The 17567-nt window shown below is 35.6% G+C and overlaps 1 protein-coding gene across 3 annotated transcripts in view; it reads left to right on the top strand.

Annotated features, from left to right (window-relative positions):
* LOC129751058 (protein tramtrack, beta isoform-like) overlaps positions 1 to 17567 on the top strand; it is a 67876-nt gene that overhangs the window by 25610 nt on the left and 24699 nt on the right. For all 3 annotated transcript variants that reach the window (XM_055746325.1, XM_055746323.1, XM_055746324.1), the window contains exon 2: positions 13773 to 14076. In XM_055746325.1, coding sequence (XP_055602300.1) covers positions 13939 to 14076 — 138 coding nt within the window. In that variant the 5' untranslated portion in view covers positions 13773 to 13938. The remainder of the gene's footprint in view (positions 1 to 13772; positions 14077 to 17567) is intronic.

Raw genomic sequence — 17567 nt, 5'->3', positions numbered from 1 at the left:
ATAACTGTGGGCCCTTTTACCACAGACTGGTGCTCTCATTTTGTTCATTCACCAAATTGGAGCGCCCTTCTGAATTGCAGAATGACTGTTCGCCTTTTGGATCACTCATTAAAGAAGCAATATTCAAGCAAATATCGGTTTGAAAGCGGGTCCAAATGATCACATTAACACATAAGCACATTCAACGATCTTATAAATGCTGATTTGTGCTTCTTCTCGTCCTGGGAAAACAAATTTCAAAAACTTCAATGCCCTTTTTCCATCTCGAAATAACTATTGGCCCTTTTGTTCGCAACGAAATTTTGAGGGGAAATGGGCGAATGAACTGTGGGACTACACACTCATAAAAAAGCTATTCGCCTTATTTAAAAAACTAAATTTAACTTCACTAAAATAAGAAAAATCAAAAGGAGATCATATTTTCGGATGTTAAATAAAGAGTTTAACGTATTTATGTGATTATCTGGATTTGTTTACAGTTGGCGCATTCGTCGTATTCAAAATTCGATACCGATATTTACCAAAATATGTATTTTTGTCATTAAAAACGGAGATTTAAAAAAAAATAAAAATGTTTGGTTATTTCAACCAGACTACCAACAATATTGTTCGAAGCACGGATTGATTCATCCCTTAATGATAGTGATAATTACACAGTAACTGGAAACCTTCCAAATCGCTGTTTCCGAATTTTTATCATGCAGAGTAAATAAATCAAATCGAAAAAATTGATCGATTTGACTTGTGAAATGCCCGGTTATTTTTTGCTGACTTTTCAATAGCTTTAATCGATTAACCGGTAATTTTTATCTAAAAATCTATGAAATTTAATTAAACATCAATCAACATCAAACTTCTACTTAAACGAAGAAACCGATAATTTTTACCGGATTGTAAACGAATGAATTTAGTTTGTGTTTTTCTAATGATCAAGTATACTGTTATTATGATAAGTGACAGTGACAATACTACGGACATTATTCGGTAAAAAAGCCAAAATTTGACTGCTCAAAATCACTCAAAATTGAATAGGTCGAACTAAAGTCTTAAATTGCTTGATCGAATCAGCGTTTAGATTAGCTACATTTTTCTACCGAAAAAACTGTGAAACTTATTTCAATAACGTGTTTGAATTGGCAGTAAATTTTATCACATTGCTTGTTAATATGACCAAAAATCCGGTAGTTTTCACCGGAAAGCAGTGAAAGTTTGGTAATTTTTTTCCTTAAAATGGTGAACAGCGTTAATTTGTGATTTTATACGGTTGAGTTTTATTTTTGTTAACGAGGAGATTTTCTCGCTTAACCCGTTTTTTATTTGATTCACTTTTATTCGATTCACTTTCCAGTTATAAAAAAAAAATCATTTGTTTGGGAATACAATTAATGTAATTTAAGTTAATCCAACCATCAATTCATAGTTATGAAATAACCTGCCATTAAAATATAAACAAGGCGCAACGCAAATAAAAGAAAGTTGAAACCTTGTACTTTTTTTGGTCAAGAATAGCCCGAATTATTGTAACACATTCAAATGTTCTACAATATATTTAAGGAATTTTACAAAGAACTATGTAAGAAATTAGGTTAAAAGGTTGCACATTCAGATCCATACACTTCAAAGGTGTTTCCAGATCATATCCATCTGAATCCACACTACCAAACCAATTTTTTGCTAGGATACAGAGTTGACCTCGGTCCTAATGCACAACTTTATGTCTTTCATCCATTTCTCTAATTTTTCTACCCATCTATTGACTAATAGGACGTAGCCGGCGCCGTTATTGACATTTCAAAGAGAAATCATCAGTTTTGCCCATTGAGAATGAGCTACTACAGGGTGGCCAGCGAACCGGGAAAACCGGGAAAATTATTTTTTTCCCATATATAAACCTATTCAATCCTAAAATTCATTCATTTCATCATGACGAAACTTTTTCTCAGAAATTTTACAATCCATAGTTCTAGTTTATTTTAGTTTATTTTAGGGTTGTAAACCATTCGGGAAGAGCGAAAAAATGTCGGAATATCATATCAGGGTGGCCAGCAAACCGGGAAAACCGGGAATTGAAAATGGAACCGAGAAAACCGGGAAAAAACCTGGAATCTGAAATCAAAACCGGGAAAATTCTTTTTTCTCATATATAAACCTTTTGAATTCTAAAGTTCATTCATTTCACCCAGACTAAATTTTCTTTCTTAAATTATTCTCAGAAGCTTTACATTTCCTTGTCCTTTATTTTAGGTTAGCCAACGATTCGAGAAAAACTAGAAAGCGTCGGAATTAAAATTACATAAGGAACTTTTTGAGAAATCGGGATTTTTTAAATAAATCTCGAATCTTTGTGCTCAGCGTATACATTTCCATTGTTCCGGTTTCTTTAAAAAAATATTTTTTACGTGTTCTAAATAACGAAACATAGCAGAAAAATTTTCTTAAATAAATTAATTCCTAGCTCATGGATATTAGTCAGTGAATAGTAAAAAGTGTGTTTCAAATGAAAAAAAAAAAACCTTAAAATCGGTGAGCTCAGATGTTTATTTTTGTTATTTTTAAAGTATCTTCAATAGTGGTATTTAATGTGAGAATTTTAAATTTTATACCCTAGTGCGCCTTCTTTACAAATCTCATGAAAAAACCTGACAATCTGGATTAAGAAATAAGTAAAAAGAATTAAAAGTTTTGACAAAATTTCGACTTCCAAGAAGCGATGTGAATTTATTTTTTGTTTTAATAATTGGAACACATGGTAGTTGCAAATATGATTTTTTTGAGCAAGTTTTTCTTATTTTCGGCTATTTTGAAAAGGGTTTACTAGAGTACACGTTTTTATAAAAACCATACTTCAAGGTTCATTTCATTAAAAATAAAAATAAAAAAATTAAATTCTTAGTTTTTGTTTTTGTAAACTTTGCGATTTAACTCCATTTGATAAGAAATTAAAATAGTTACGTATCAAATGTGTACAAGTTTTGTAATCATATTGATAAATATTTTATTTAAAAAAAATCAGACTTTAAAAAGCTAATTTCACACTAACATGGGTTCAAAAATTTGGATGAAGATTTAAATTTAGAGTTTACATTAATACCTTTATATATTTTTTTAACACTGGACTGAAATTCTCAAAATTTAGATTAATACAGCAAACATCATTCAGGTTCTGAAAACACATTATAAAAATAATCTAAATGAAACCCAACATTTATTTTATTTTTTTATTTACATAGTATTCCGTCTTACGACATAACTTGACGAACATAATTCCTAAAATTCACTCGGTTCATAGCAACCGTTCTCCAATTTCTCGGGCCCCATGAAACCCAACAATAAAACCTTATTCAGTATTCAAGATGAGAATCGACATAAAATTTCAGAATGCTTAGGAACGATATGATTTAGAGAAATCTGTTCTCTAAACTGCGTAGGAAAAAAATCAATTAAAATATCAATCAGTAGCAACGAGTATCGATCTTGAGTATTCCAAAAAAATCTAATTTCAATTTGAAATCGAATTATGAATCCCAATTTTAAATTAAGTTTTGATTTATGGATCAGTAATTCAATTTTAGGAGATGTCGACAATTTTTCACCAAATTTTGCAGGATACAGTTAAGGCTATATTAGAATTTTTTTGTTTTTTTGCAGCTCGACTTTTCAACCTGCTAATATTTTATTTTACTAAAAAAATCCCAATAAACTTGTATATGATTTTTTTTTTGGTAAAAAAACACTGTTAAAATCTTTATTTATGTCGTTTTCAACAGTGGAAATCAAAATTTTCAATCGTAGAAACCGGAAAAAAACGGGAATTTTAAAATGGAAACTCGCTGGCCACCCTGTCTAAGCAAAACGCTTTTTTATTTGATTGTTTGTTTTGACAGAGAAGCAGGTCATTAGATCATTTTTCTCGTTTTTTTTTTTTATCAAATTTTGATGTAGCTCTAGACAGAAAAATACGAATTTATGAAATTTAAACACAAATAAAAGAAGTTCGATAAAAATTAGGTTCTAATTATGTATTTTAAAAGTTTGATAATAAAAAAATACATGGTTTCAAATTGGAATGTCACCGAAAAATTTGTCAAGTTCGTTAATGTTTACCGAACATGAGGTAATTTTACACTGGCAACATGTGTGTAATTTCTACCGTAAATTGTAACTTTTTGCCAAACTTCCTGTAATTTTACCGAAAATACAATATAAGGATTGAACTAAAGAAGAATTTTATGTTTTTTTCTTCTGATATGTATGGTATCCCTAACAATCTACCTCATAGATACACCGATTTGGGGGGTGGGGGGTGATGCTGAAGCGGAATCGGGCAAGCGAGAAAGGAGGAATCAAACACAACTCGAAAAATGGCATCCAGGCTGAACCCCGACACACAGCAGGAGCAGCACAGCCAGATCGGGATTCGACGAACGGAATACGGAATAAAATCAGGGACGACGCGTACTGAAAAAAAGCTAGGAAATGAAAGAAGGCGGGCATACAGCAGCAGCAGGCGGTGAGGAGAGCACTCTGTGAAGTGGTCCAGCAAGCAGCGCTCAGAAAGAGCAAGAGGATACCCACAGAGAGGAGGAAAGTAGGAAAATAAATATGGCGAATTACTGCCTGGTTGCCTGAATGCGCACATAGAACAGAACACACTTCCCACATTTGCTCATTTGCTAGGGGGATTATTATTGGGTTCGAGGATGTGTGTGTGTGCGGATGGCCATGAGATGCTATCTGGTTGGCTGGCTGGCGGTAGATGTGGCCAACGACAGGATAGGCCAGGAGCAGATCCTAGAGTGTGATGGGCAACAAAAACGACGCAAATCCCCCTTCAAGCTGCCAACCAACAACATCCTAGCGCCTAGTGCGCAGGTCTCGGAACCAGCAGATCCGCTATTCTCTGCTGACGTCGCGTTCGACATCGTCGGCGGACGTCGAGATTGTCCGTGTTCTCGTTTCCACCCAACGGCAAATGCTGCTGCTTTTGCTGTTATTCTTGTTATTATTCTTGGGGGGCGCTGTTGGATGATTATTATTCGAGAAGAAAACAATGGAAAACCCACGTCTCGTAACATTATGGCATAACAGCAACAAAAGAGAGGGTCGCCTCGGTCGATCTCAGGGTGCAAATCGGGGGTGCATATTTTCCCATCATCCGTTTAGATCTCTGAAACCGAGCGGCGACACCACCCTCGCCCAGTTCCCACCGTTTGGCGTTCCTAGGCCATCACCAATCTAAAACATGGCATCGCCCCGCCGCCATTTGTATCCCAGCAGCAGCATCAGCCTAGAAACTCTCAACGCAGCAGCATCGACCGACCCGGATAAAGGGAGGACGAACAAGCGAACGACGACGACGACGTGGCATCGCTTGGATGCGCAATTGACGCGGCGACCTGACTCCGTGTTTTTTATGAGGCCCCCGCTTCGTTCATGTACTCTGTACACACCAAATCCGAGAGAGGAGCGCACATCAGCTTCTTCCTGTCTTTTGTGTATTTTTCCTCCTCCTGGGCTGCAGCGGCAGCTCCAAACCTCGCGTCGCATCACGTCCTATCGCGTCCACCGCATAGAAAAGCGTATCTATTCACGCGGGGCTGTGTGGTGGGCGGTCGTCCCCCCCGAGAGTGGGTGAAAAACGATGGAAGGCTGAACGAATACAGTTGGGCCCCTCAATGGTGTTGGTGTAGCCAATATCCGCCACGGCACATGTACATTGGTATCGTCGCGGCAGCAGCACAGGGAAATCGCCTTCTAATATCATGACAAAGCGTCGTCGGTCGGACGAAGAAAAAAAATGCCGGGCCAGATAGGAAAAGGGCACCCCACGGGAACTGCCCCTGGGAGGATGCGTGGCTGCGAGCTAATCTAAGCTAGTGCCGAACGAACAAACCTCGGCCTGCTGGAAATAATGAGGAGGATGATTCTGCTTCAACCAAGTGCGGCGACAGCCATTCGAGGACGGGAATCAGCCAGGAGAACTAGGGGAACGACGACCGCGACGACTACTATAATTAAACGTAGCACTTCCGGAAGTCATCTCATCATCATCATCAGCAGCAGCAGCAGTTTCTCTTCTGTCATTCTACTTCCCTCCGGATAGATTTAGCTAGCTGTACATATGTATGTACGAATATAAATACATAGTCAGCCGGATTGATGAGAAATCCGTGGGGATATGTATCTTTGCGCCTCTCGGATTAGCCAGGCCTCTGCTGCTGGAATTAGGTGCGCCGGATTTTGTTTGCCTAGAATTTTGCTTCACATCGAAAATGGCTCGTAACATCTGCCACGAAAAAAAGTATTTGAGCCTGTTTCGTTTGCGCTGTTTAAAAACCTTTAATTTTTAAATTTATCGATTCAATGTCTTCTTTTAACGCCTTTTTTACGGAAATAGAAAGGTTAATTTCCATGGAAAATGGTCCTGATTTCGGCTATGATTAGTTTCTTTCCATAAGGAGCAATTCTGGATGAATTTGCGATTCCATGAAGAAAATATGACACATTTGTCAAAATATAGCAATGTTTTACCAATCTTAAAAGGGTACTTCACAAGTTTTACCCTCTACTGTTTCAAAAACCATCTGTTTTTTGGCATTTATTTCTTATTTGAAGGTCAATAAAGTAATTTACATTGACAATTTTTTTCCTCTAAACGTATTCTTAAGATATTTCAAGATTCACAATTTATGCAGTAGGTAGCCGGTTTAAAATATCCTAAAAGCTCCCAGTGCAACTAAATGTTTTTCGTTAATTTGACAGTTATTTATTTTTAAGAAATTTTACAAAAGTTGTTTTGTTCTAACGCGATTCTTCCCGAGAATATAGATTTTTTTGGTAATTAATTTTTTTCACGAAAATTGCCGGGCGTTTGAAAATTCACGATAAAAATCGCCTTAATAGTTATTTTCCTTTTTTCTCTGCAATATTAAAAAAAGAACATTTTACTTCAAAAAAACCTTCTTTTTATTTTTTTTAATTAAAGTTTAATTATTTTTTGTGATTTTATCTGAAATATATCTTCAACGAAAATCATGTTTTTTTAAATAAAATTAAAAAAATGATCCATTTTTACTTTTTCATTTATTTTGTGTTTGTTTTTCTACTAAATACCAATGTTGCTGAAAATAATTCTGTGTTTTTGAGGAAAAAAATTCTGACTTTTTGTGATTTAATGAACAAAATCTATGATGGTTTTCTTTTAATTTCATTTCCATTATTTTCATTGGAAAGTCATGAAAAATTTGGTGTTTTTTAAGTTTTACGTTAGAAAAACCAATTAACATTAGCAATTTTAGCTATCATATTTATAGTTGAATCCACCAATCAAACCAATGAATCCACCAAAACCAATCATACAAATATAGTTGATTATTCAATAAACATAGTTGGTCGAGAATCAATCACCAATATGCTTTAATATAGGCGAAATATTGTTGATGAAACATTACTTTTCTCTCTGTGTATTTCCAAGAAAATAGTTTTATTACAATATTTTTTTTTGTTTTGATTATAGTCGTTTTACCATGTTTATGGCATTCGCGACTTTATCAACGTTGCAGTTGGCGGATCGTTATTGAAAAACTATCCGGTACAACTGTGTTCGATATTTACTCTTGGGCTCGAACTCAAGGACATCGGCTCAGGAGACAACAGACTTGCCAACTGAGCTATATCACAAGCCCATTTTATTTCAATATGAATTTTGGATTTCTCATATTTAAATAAAACTATTTTTTTGGAAATACACGGAGAAAAAAGTAATGTTTCGTCAACAATATTTCGCCTATATTCAATCAAATCGATGATTGATTCTTGACCAACTATGTTAATTGAATATTCGACTATATTTGTGTGATTGGTTTTATGAATTCAACTACAAATATGATAGCTTCAAATACATTTCTAGGATTGATTCAACTATAAATATAATAAATTCAACTATATACAGACCCCGTTCGTTTTTGGCAACATGCCCGAACATTTTGTGTTGCCAAAATCGAATGTTGCCAAAATCGAACGGTTTTTTATCTGATTTTTTTTTCTATTATTTTTACAAAATAACTATTTTTTTATCATTAACGTTATTTTAAGTCTATTTCCGACCCTTTTTAGAATTTTTATAGGTTTTTTTTCTCATGTTTTTTATGCATTTTGCACTATTTTTGTTTTGTTTATAATCTTTGTTTTTTTTAGCATTTTTGCTGTTTTTGTCATTCTTCATCATTTTTAAGTTGATTTTGTAATTTTTAGGCTTTTGTTTGAATTTGTTTTTGATTTTTTTAAATTTTTCATATTTTTGTAATTTTTGAGTGCTTTATAATTTTTTAAAAAAACTTTTGGTTTTGTTGTTGTATTTTATCACCATTTCTGAAAAACGTATTTTTGGTGTTTGTATAAATTATATTGGTCCTGCTATAGAAAAAACTAAAAGGTAATGTCGCTTCTAAAAACCGTTCGAATGTTGCCAAAATCGAATGTTGCCAAAAACGAACGGGGTCTGTATATACTGATTGATGTTTAGCATTCAACTAAATATATTGTAGATTCAACAGCGCTGATGTGGTCTAGTGGATAGGCTGGCGCGAGTCTGGTAACCCAGGCGTACTGGGTTCGATTCCCGGTATCGCCAAGAAAAACTTTTGGGTTCAAATCCCATAAGTTGCCGACGAGATGCTTGGGGAGTAAGTAGAGGCCAGTCTCGAACCCACCCTTGTCCTTCCTCCAACTGGTATCAGGAGGGGTTGGTTTATTATCTTGAACTGCATTCTGTCCATATCCAGCCGGAATGGATATAATGAAGTGCATGATGGTCTAACCATCGTCTCATGATCGCTCACTATTCTACGCTGCCTTCTCTAAACTTTAAAATTTCCTTCACCAAAAACTATCTCTAATTTTCATTTCCAGCGTCAGCTCCCCGAGCTATTTAAACGCCACAAATTGTGTGCTTCAAAAAAAAAACTAAATATATTGTAGATTCAACAATACAGCTATGGTTGATTTAATTATCAATATGATTAAATCAAATATATTTCTATGATTGATTTTAAGCGTTCAACAATATTTTATGATTGTTTTTTTTTATGTAGTTTTCTTGCATTTATTTTTATTTTTATTTTGGTTTAATAAATATTTTGTTTATTTGAAAGCACAAAAAAAGTTATGTTTACATCGAATAATATATTAATCGGTCAGCACATCAACCTGAAAGAGGAAAAAATTTCATCTAAACAAGCAAATGTGCTATCCAAATATACCTCCTTTGCTAATTATCTCCTGTTTTGCCATTGGAAAACACGAGCTGCCTAGTTGGATTTACTATATTTATAGTTTAATGCCTAAAATCAATCATACATTTGTAGTTGAATCTATCATATTAACCGTTGAATCAATTATATCATTACAGTTGAATCTATCATGATTTAGTAAAATGTGAGGGTCAACCAGTAATGTATAGTTGAATCTATTATATTTCTAGTTGGATGCAGTCGTCTTTTTTTCTACGTGTACGTACACAATTAAAACAAATCTGTGAATATTTTCAAAATTCTGTGTTCTGTGATGAAAATTTGCTCAAAACTCTGTGAAATTAGAGATTTTTCTGTAATTTCGGCAACCTTGCTACATACCTGATACCATTCTAAGAAATTTTCAAAAATTTTATTCAATAATTTTTTTACTGTTTTATTTTTAAAAGATTTTTATTAATTTTTTTTCTCAAATTTGTTTTAGTGTTTTAAAGTTTCTTCTGATTTTCGATTAATATGTATGTCATTATGAATGCCAAAATTGAAAAAAACAAGAAAAAAAATCGTATCTCTTGTTATTTTTACACGAATTTTCTATTTTTTTTTATAATTCTTTATTTTGTTGTACCATTTGGATTTTTTTTAAATATTTTTTAGATTTTTTTTAATTTTTAATTTTTTCATGTTTTTTAAATATTTTATATTTTTTCATCTTTTCAATGATTTTAGGGCAAAGATTTGAAGAAAAATATAAAATAACGTTTTGAATATGTACAATTTAAAAAAAAATCTTTTAATTTTATTCAACTTATTTTTTTATTTTTTCTCTGCGATTTTTTGTTAATCTAACAGCTTGAAACATTAAAATAATCATTTCATTTTGAAATTTTTTCACATTTATTTCTTATATTATATTTGGTATTTTTCTATCATTTTGTTTGTTATTTGTATTTTATTAAGATTCTAATATCTATCATTTGGTTTTCTGAGTAATTCATCTAAAAAAAATCAATTTCGACCTTGTTGTTATTGATTTTTTTTTTATGAATGAATTTTTTTCTGTTTTTTATTTTGTATTTTTTTTTTTTGATTTTTTGTAATTTTAATAATTTTATCATTGTTTTTTTTTCTTCTAGTTTTAAATTGTTATATTTTTTTTCTGAATATTTTCATTGGATAGTGTAAGTCGATTTCAATATTTTATCATATTTTCTTTTGTCTTATTTTTGAATATTTTAATTTTTTTAGCCATAATTCTTAATTTTTTCATAATTCTTTTTCTATTGTGTTACTAATTGGATTTCTTGAAATATTTTTAATATTTGATTTTTTACCATGTTTTTGTATTTTATATGTTTTTAATATTTTTTTATTCTTTTTATAATTTTTTGAGGGGAAAAAATTTAAGAAAAATAAAAAAAAGGTTTTAAAAATAAACAAACATTTCCATTTTTTTATTGTTTTAATTTTCTTCAACCTATTGTTTGTGTTTTTTTAAATCTATCAGCTTAAAAAATAAAAATAATCATTTGATTTTGAACTGTTTTTCATTATAATTTCTTATTTTTCCATTTAATATTTTAGTTTTCATTCATTTTTTTATTTGTATTTTTATCGAGATTTTCTCGAATATCTATTATTTGTTTTTCTGAGTCATTGATAAAAAAGTGAATTTAGATCTTTTAATTATTTATTTTAAATTTATTTCATAAATGTATTTTTTTCCTTTTTCATTCATTTATCTTTTATTTATTTTTTATATTTTTTTTTAGTTTTAAAGTTCTTATATTTTTTCCTGAATATTTTCATTAGGATACCCGATCAGAAGAGAAAAACTAAATTATATCAAGATGAGATATTTTGATATTCAATTTTTTCCTATCTGGATGAGTCATAATTTAGTACTCGTAGGATGTTAAAATATCTCAAATTATATCAAAAAATCTATACGATCATAGCTAAATTATATCAGTTTTTAATATGCTCCTATCAAGATTATATCTCGTTCAGATAGCATAGTTTGATATTGGACAGAACAAATTATATCAAAATTATAACTTATCAAGATATCAGTGCTTCGAGAAAATTTTCTAGTGGAAGGTCAATAAACCACATTATTTGATAAAACCATGCCCCATTTTTGGTTTCCCAAAAATTTGATTCAATTTTATGAATCTGTTGAGCGAAACTTGTTAATGTAAGGTTTGAGCCGTTGACTTCGATGTCCGTGTTTCAGAAAAAGTTAAACGTATATCAAATTAAGATATAATCATTTTATTTTAGGACAATCCGAGAAAAATCTAGATCAATGAATATGAGCTCAACTCCATTCAAGTTTGTCAATCAGAATAAGATATAATTCAGATTGGAGAAACTTAAAATCGAAAATTTGGAGTACTTAACTATAACTGAATCAGATGCAAATATCTTGATGAGATACGTTTGAGTTATTATTTTGATATGCTCTCCTGATCGGGTAGTGTAAGTTTATTTGATTTTTTTTTTCTTTTCTCTTGTTTTATTTTTTCAATGTTTGAATTTTTTAAGCAGACTTTTTATTTTGATTACTCAAATTCCAGCTCGTGTTGTTAGTTTAAAAATAATTTCATTTTAAAATACTCTGACTTTTTCCTATTTTTGAGACCGAAAGCCGAATTTCTTCATTATTTTCAATCACAGATTTCTCGTATGTTTTGCCGAATAATCAGCAAAATAGTTTGACGAAAACAAAAAGATAATTGCGCGTATTTACTAAACGTGATATACATAGATTTTTTTTCCTCGATAAAGTTATGTAAGATTATAAAAGGTCACATTCCAGGACAATCGAGAAGCAATTTATCAATGTTACCTCGTTTGAGGCTTACTTATCATAAGGAAAAGCAGATGATTCGTTTGTCCCACATTAGAAACATAAAAATGAAGTCTCTTACTGTGTCAAAAAAGGCTTATCTATACGCTAAGAAAAAACTCAAAGGCGAGAAAAACCTTACTTGAAGGTGTAGATTAGTGCTGAAGAAACTACCGAGTGAAGTATGCAGTTAACGAAAAAAAGTAAATAAAAACATGCCTAATTGATACCTCCGGACAACGCCGACTATAACGAAGACCAGAGGAGATCGACGACGTGAAGGGTCGCCATCCATCGCGCGCATAGAGGCAAATTATTTTGCATATTATGTTTTCTTCATGCTTTTTCAATCAAGCTGCTGGGGTTCGGAGCAGCAGGTCTTCTCGCGTAAGCAAAGATGTGGAACCTCGTGTGAACGAGATAAATATTCATTCATTCCAACCGTTGACGCCGCACCGCCTCCTGACAGATTACGACTCAGTGGCCAAGGTCACGAAAGCAGAATGGTCCAAGCCATATCGTCGGTACCGTTGAGATTGATATCCGGTTTTTTGTTAGCTTCAACTTGTTCCAGGTTGGGTCAGGTGCGAAAGTTGTGATACAACAACAACCCTCCCTAATAGGATGCTGTCAGTTTGAATTATACCAATTTCGCGTAACCGGGCAGGTATCAAACAAATCAGTTGAGCAAACAAAACTGACAGAATTCGTTCGATGATCCGATGAGTTTGTTAGCGGTTTTTGTTGTTGTTGCTCACCTCCTTCCGATGAGGTTGACATACCAAATATGAAGTAATCGTCTTCGATTTTTTCAACAATCGGACTCTCGATAGATCTCATCTCCTGGTGCTACAGGCTCACAAACCGATGCTTTACGGTCCTGTCGCTCTTGTTGATTTGTTTGATTAGTTACGTGGACGTCTCGGTGAAGATGATGCCTGGTATTTGGTCATCTTTTCTTTCGCGTTGCCGTCATGGACACTATTTATCACCTTTTGCTTATAGTTAGCTTATTTTTCGAGTGCTGTGTCATCCTCTCGGTTGTGATCGTCGTCGTCGTCCTCCTATGATGATGATCGACGAAAATCTTCCAGCGGCTCAGTTTAAAAGCTCGATTCCTTCGGGGGTGATTTTACTTATATAAGCGAACAACAATTGTTTGTTTAGTTAGCAGCTCCCAGTTTCTCGGCAGTGGTTTACCAAATTGAGGTGTAAATCCGACGGTGGGGGTAACTTCTATTTGAATTTGCAATTCAAACCTTCAAGGATTCCCCATCTTAGGGCTGGCGCGCACCAATTATTGAAGCCGCACCTTGCAGCAGTTAGTTGCGTCTTACGAAAAAATTCCTCCCAATAGCTTGAGTCACATTTTTTTTTACATATCATTAGCATAAAACATGGAAGAATCCTACGACGAGGCAGCGACGACGCGTTCTGCAGAACGCTACAAATTAGGCAGTCGCTCGCGCTTAACATTCTAGATAACAAGTGGGTGTATGTAGAATTCTCGCGAGACGCTTCCAATCCCTGCTTGGTTGGTCGTCCCAAGACTGGTTTTTCCATGAAAGGGACTTTCAGCGTCGTTGTATTCAGTTGCCGTCGTCGTCAGATGGCTTCGAAATTGCGCAACAATTCTAATTCTTGGTTTTTTTTCTCTATCTATTTCACAGGAGCAGAACCCAAACGTTCTGAATCGCGTGACAACAAACACACTTCATCAACGGCTGTGGTAGCCACCAGGAACGAAAGCGAAACAAACACGTACCCGGATCCGGTTCCGGAAAACAAACAGTTGACAGTTAGCCTTTAGCATAAACCAACCAGAACACAGCAACCATGTCATCCCAAAGATTTTGCCTCCGGTGGAACAACCACCAAACCAACATGCTGTCGGTGTTCGACCAGCTGCTGCACGCGGAAACCTTCACTGACGTGACGCTGGCCGTCGAGGGGCAGTACCTGAAAGCACACAAGGTAAGTTTTTTTATTGTTTAAAATTCAATTATTAAAATACACATTCGGAATTAAAATTTCCCGCGAAACTAGAAATCTAGAGCCAAAAATACCCCTTAAGGTAGGCAGTGAAACGGAGCGTTATTTCCGAAGACCTCAACGTGAGAGTCAGGCAGAAACTAATAGTTCTTAGCAAGTATAACTTCAGGGGTATTTTTGGCTCTGGTTCGTTTTGGGATTTTAAATTTTAATCAACTTCTTTGAGATTAATTTTTTTTATCGAAGTAGTTACTGAAAACAGTCTATTAAGTAAGGAAAAATTTGGAATAATTTCAACAGAATCAACCTCCAGACATACGCTATTTGTGTCCCATTACGCGCCAGTTTTTGTGTCGTCCTGTGGACATAATTCCATCTTATCTAAGTTTGTACCGCGCTAGGCTGTGCTCTTATCTCATCGAGCCGAGAGTTGCAAGCAAAACGCTAACCGCAGGCAGGCAGTTATATGTGCATTTGTCGTTATCATATTGTTCCTAAGTACACATACAGCTCAACGACCTGTTTCGATGGATGGTCGGTCAACAAAGTCCTTTTTCCAGAGTCATCCCTGGACAAATCGAACCGAACCGACGACAACGACACACCCAAAATCGATTTAACTTTCACAAAACAACCGCAACAGTTAGCCAACCATCACCAATGCGGTTGCTTATCTGCTACGTCGCGGTGCGAAACGGCCTTTTTTTTCTTCCTTACTCATTTTGTTAGCCATCGACGGCGCTCCTTATCAGGAGAATTGATTTTCTCCTGTTACGGTGACGGGTTTCTTTTTCTGTTTGGCTTTTCATACCTCCCTTAAGTTTGAGCCGGACCAACCATCGATTTGCTGTATCAGAAAACGTGCTATCAGCAGCAGGGATTCGTCGTCGTCGTCCCGAGGGCGCCCAGGTCCAATTTTTAAAACCGATAGGATCTTCGAATTGTACACCCGGTGACAATTTGTGATAAGATGTGTTCCAGAGAAAAAACACAATGTTTTAACTGGTTCGAACTAGCTTTGGAAATGGTCATGTGAAGTTAAAATTTACAGAGAATTAGAAATTCTAAAAAAATTTCAACTGGTCAAATCTTTAGTAAATTTCTTTTGACCTGGAAAACGAATTATGGTAGCACTTCGTCAAGCACTTAATGCATAAGTTGAATTAAGCTTAACATGAAGATTAAGGTCAGCTACAAAATGTGTATAAGCTATAAAGTGAATCACGAGTGAATCAGTTCCTGGTTCAGCAGCTGGGCGTTCCCTTCGAGTCGTTAAAACTTCTACTCTGCATTTTCAAGCCTTTATAACATCGGGACCATTCCCGAAACTTCGTCAGCCACTTGCCTTCTCAGCTCCATAAAAGCACTTTCGCTTCCACTTCTACCGCCATCGGTGCACTTGAGTGGCGTCTCTACTTTTTAGTTTTAAACAAGGTGAGCACCACTGAATTTAGTGTGTGCTGCACGACTAACTTTTACCCAAAACACAAACACTCAAAATCCAAAACTTCGTAGATACAGTCACATTTTACTTGTACGACATATTAAAAACCTAAGCTAGGCTCAACATTATTACTCACGGGCCCGTTTCCTACCTTTATTTACAAAGACAACATCCAAAACGCACAAACATTCGTATCACAACTCGGTTTCCTGAGGTATCACATAATCTGGCAGCCCTTTCTGGCTGCACTGCTCCACGGGTGCACGACAATGACCCGGAGCAGCTTCAACGTCTGCTTCTGGCTTGGCCATGCGACGGCCGATCGGCTCGCAAAAAAAAACGATTCCAGATCCCAAACAACGGCCCTATAGAAAATCAAACGTTGGTTCGTTGTTTCTCAAGAATTTCTGCAGCACTAATTCTTCACTCACTCAGTGGGGGCCGTCGGTATTGGAAAACTGGTTCTACCTTCTGCTTCGTTTGGTTTGGCCATGACCCGTCGTGGCAGGATATTGTCGCCTTCAACAATACCGTTGCCTGGGAGTTGGGGAGAATTAACGTCCGATTCGTGCTAACCAACCGACTTTTATTCGCTCACCTGCAATCAGCTGAAGTGGAGTGGTCCGGTCCTTTACGGGCAACAGCTTTTGGATGAACGGATGATACGAAAAGGGAGCTAAAACGAACTTTGTCGTACAATTTAGGGCCTTTTCCGACAACGATGTTGTTTTGTTTTTGTTTACTTTTCTGTTTGTGTGCGTGTTTGACATTCCACACTCTTAATTCTTAACACTTCATTTTGGCTCGAATTAACCAAATCACTACACGCTCAGAATTAAACGAGCACAAATACTTAATTATAACGCTACAAGCTTTAGTCGTCCCATCCAAACTATTTATGTTCTCAACTCATGGGAAAGAGTTTGCCTTCGGAATATACGGTCACTTTTCATGGTTTTCAGGCTATTTTGAGGGCCTCACACAGATTTGGCTAGACCCCTTACAAGGCCCGGAAGCGGGCTTGTAGACCTCACCAAAAGATTTACCAGGTTGTTTCCAGGGACGGCAAACAGTCTCTCCCTAAACCACTGACCTTTTTAAACAGATTTCAGAAGGATGACGCAGCAGTAGAAGGTAGCAGTAGTAGTTCTTTATCCTTTCTGTGATTAGAGATTAGCTCCTTTACCCTTAAAAGTACCTCTTGACCCTCTTCGGTACCATTGAACAGATCTACAAGGCTATTCATCATTTTTTTACTCCTTAACTATTAAACTTCATTTTACCATTTTACTCGTATTTTATTTACAGTCCATACGCAAATGCTCGCACCTTGGCCTTAACCCCGGCCATAAGATTCTGCACAACCTGCGTATCAACCGTTTTTTGCATGTAAACCCATACTTTCTTCAGTTCCTCGACTGTCTTCACTACCTTAGGTCGTTTAAGAAGGTGCTGCTTCATAATCGTCCAGTAATTCTCGATGGGGCGGAGCTGTCGGGAGGGTTGAACATTTTCGGCACAAAATTGACCTTATTGTCTGCATAACACTTTAGCACGTCCTTGGAGTAGTGGCATGGGGCCAAATCCGACCAAAAGAACGTTGGAACGTTGTGGGCCTTCAGGAAAAGAAGCAGCCGCTTCTGGAGGCACTCTTTCATGTACAGCTGTCCGTTCATCGTGTCCTGGGTCACGAAAGATGTACTACGCTTCCCGCACGTGCAGATGGCTTGCCAAACCAGGAATTTATTCGCAAATTTGGACATCTTCTGAGTGCGGACATGCTCCGGAACGCTGAACTTATCCTTGGCCATGAAAAACAGGTTGCCGAGGATCTGTTTGAAGTCGGCCTTCACATATGTTTCGTCGTCCATGATGCAGCATTCAACTTTCGTCAACATGTTGAGGTACAACTCCACGGGTTTTGGCGAATTTGTTCTGGGGCCTTTTGTACCTTGAACCTTGTAGCCCAGCTTTAGTTTTGGCCTTCTGGACAAAATTTCGGCTTAGGTGCATCTTCTTAGCCACATCC

This window comes from Uranotaenia lowii, chromosome 3 (genome assembly GCF_029784155.1).
Source record: "Uranotaenia lowii strain MFRU-FL chromosome 3, ASM2978415v1, whole genome shotgun sequence".
NCBI classification, from domain to species: domain Eukaryota; kingdom Metazoa; phylum Arthropoda; class Insecta; order Diptera; family Culicidae; genus Uranotaenia; species Uranotaenia lowii.
Note: the sequence above shows the minus strand (reverse complement) of the source record. Positions and strands in the feature narration are given on the sequence as shown.